General features: G+C 53.5%; 1 protein-coding gene across 1 annotated transcript; it reads right to left on the reverse strand.

Annotated features, from left to right (window-relative positions):
- Nucleotides 1-952: 952 nt before the first annotated feature.
- Nucleotides 953-2,346, reverse strand: opn4.1 (opsin 4.1; the record flags this gene model as incomplete). The annotated part of the gene is made up of 1 exon (XM_084575407.1): nucleotides 953-2,346. One exon carries the CDS (start codon nucleotides 2,344-2,346, stop codon nucleotides 1,009-1,011), a length of 1,338 nt encoding a protein of 445 aa, XP_084431533.1. The 3' UTR covers nucleotides 953-1,008.
- Nucleotides 2,347-2,931: the final 585 nt, after the last annotated feature.

Below are 2,931 nucleotides of genomic sequence, written 5' to 3' on the forward strand. Positions count from 1 at the left end.
AATGATGCTTTCAAATTTTTGGCTGTTTCTTTACCTCACTGATGAGTCTTCGTTGTGCTCTTGGTGTCTTTTTGACTGGGCGCCCACTTCTTGGTAGAGTAGCAACAGTCCCAAAGTGTCTCCATTTGTAGATTGTTTGCCTAACTGTAGACTGGTGAATTTCAGAATCAGAATCAGAATCAGCTTTAATGACCAAGTTTGTGCACATACAGGGAATTTGACTCTGGTAACTTTGCTCTCTTGTGCATAAACACACAAACTTATATAAGTGTGTTTCTAAAGTCTTTGAAATAAATTTGTAACCCTTGCCAGCTTTATGTAAATCAACAATTCTTGATCGTAGATCCTCTGAAAGCTCTTTTTGGCGAGGCATGGCTCACATAAGCTTTCTTCTTGTGCAGAGCACAAAAGTTTGAGGGGTTTTTATAAGTCAAAGTAGTTGTAGTCTACACCTCCAAACTTATTATCTTAACGAGACTCCAGGTGTGCTAAAACCTGACTCCAATTAAGTTTTTTTGAGGTCATTAACTCAAGGGTTCACATACTTTTTCCACAGGCACTATGAGTTTTTTTTGGTTGTTCTCAATAAAGACATGAAAGATAAAAAAAAAAAAAAATGTTGTGTTATTACTTTAGACACATTTTATTTGTCAGTACCATTGACTTAGATGAAGATCAGATCACATTTTATGACAAATTTATTCAGAAAACCATGAAATTCTATAATTTTTCTTGCCACTGTACATCTGAACATGAACTGATCAGATTCAGGTTCAAACACTTTGAACTTTATTCACAAATACAATCAATCAATCAATCAATCAATCACTGCTTGTAGATAATGAACTACAGCACAACATTCAGGATCTGCAGCATAACCATGGCAACTGAAAGCAGAGTGGTGATGTCATCGTGACATTTCTCATCAGAACCATTGATCGATCAGAAACCATCGGTCTCAGTCTTTGGCATCATTGTTGTGGGCGGAGCCACATCAGAGGGTGTCTGTCACAGCGCCCCCGTCGGGTAAGACGGTCGGTCGAGCTCGGGGACCTCTGTGGACGCCAGCTGGTTGAAGACATTGGACCCAGCGCTGGATCCATCGGCTTCGCTCTCCGTCCAACATGACTCACTGTCAGATGCAGAGGACAGACGGCTCCTCCCCTGGCGTCCATTGCTGTGGACGGCAGCAGCAAGCGGGACGGCCGGCGAGCTGGTGAGCGTCGTGCAGCGAGACGATGCAACGCTGGAGCTGACAGACGAGCGCAGGTCCTTCTCCTGCAGCCGCAGCATGCCGCTCAGCACCGGAACGTAGCGGCCGATGGCAGCCCGGTACTTGGGGTGCTTGATGGCATAGATGATGGGGTTGTGGATGGCAGAAGCCTTGGCGATGACGGCAGGGACTGAATTCATGTATGGAGTCAGCAGATGGGCGTAGCCAGCGGTGGCAGTCAGAGCGACGGCGGAGTACGGCGACCAGGACACGATGAACAGTACAATAACTCCCAGAGCTACTTTTGCCATTCGCCACTCGGTGCGCAGACGCTCGTACGCCTTGTTGGCCTCGCCGCAGCTCATCCGCTCCACCTCACGCCCTGCCCGCCGCACCGCCCGGAAGATAGCAAAGTAACAGCCGGCAATGACGGCCAGCGGGATGAAGAAGATGAAGGTGAAGAGCAGGATGGTGTAGGTGCGCACGGCGGCCGTGAAGCTCATGTAGTCCCAGCTGCAGGATGTCTGCAGACCCTCAGGGACGTAGGCGCTCCACCCGAAGAACGGCGGCAGACTCCAGGCCAGAGAGTACAGCCACACCCCTGCCACCACCGCTAACACCCGCCGCCGACTCAGCCCACCCAGAAGAGCCAGTGGCCGCGTGATGGCCAGGCAGCGGTCCACGGCGATGGCGGTCAGCGTCATCATGGAAGTGATGCCGAAGAGAGCGCCGCAGAAGGCATAGAGCTCACAGGCCTGCTCGCCAAACACCCAGCGGCGATGCAGGCTGGCCACAAAGAAGACGGGAGACTGCGTCAGAGACATCAGGAAGTCGGTGGCCGCCAGGTTGACCACCAGCAGGTTGCTAGGCGACTGTAGAGTCCGACTGCGGCAGAACACGTAGATGACCAGAGCGTTACCCAGCATACCCGTCACCCCCACCAACAGAATGACTGAGCCAATTATGTAGTGGGCGTGGTCAGGGACGTCTACGGTAGGAAACAAGTGAGGCTGCAGGATGGCGCCGACCGTGGGGGCGTGGCCAGATGTTCTGAGGTGGTGATGGTGGTCAGAGCAGTTGTTCCCCAGAGAGCAGAGAGACAAGGACGACCTGCCACTGTCAAGTCGACTCATCTCTGGTTGGTTGTTGATTGGAAGTCGTCTCAGAACCTGGCTGAACTCAATTCACCTGTCCTGGCTGGTTCCGAAGGTGTCTCCGTCGACTCCGTTGACTCTCAGTCGTCTCAGGCGCTGGAAGGACGCTGGCTGGTTCCTGTTGTCTCTCCGTCGGTTCTCAGACACCGGCAGGACGCTGGCTGGTTCCGGTGGTCTGTCCGTTGTCTCGCCGTCGGTTCTCAGACACCGGCAGGACGCTGGCTGGTTCCGGTGGTCTGTCCGTTGTCTCGCCGTCGGTTCTCAGACACCGGCAGGACGCTGGCTGGTTCCGGTGGTCTCTCCGTTGTCTCTCCGTCGGTTCTCAGACACCGGCAGGACGCTGGCTGGTTCCGGTGGTCTGTCCGTTGTCTCGCCGTCGGTTCTCAGACACCGGCAGGACGCTGGCTGGTTCCGGTGGTCTGTCCGTTGTCTCGCCGTCGGTTCTCAGACACCGGCAGGACGCTGGCTGGTTCCGGTGGTCTGTCCGTTGTCTCGCCGTCGGTTCTCAGACACCGGCAGGACGCTGGTTGGTTCTGGTGGTCTCTCCGTTGTCTCTCTGCAAGG

The sequence above is a fragment of the Chelon labrosus genome, assembly GCF_963514085.1.
Source record: "Chelon labrosus genome assembly, contig: SCAFFOLD_39, whole genome shotgun sequence".
In the NCBI taxonomy this organism is placed as follows: Eukaryota; Metazoa; Chordata; class Actinopteri; order Mugiliformes; family Mugilidae; genus Chelon; species Chelon labrosus.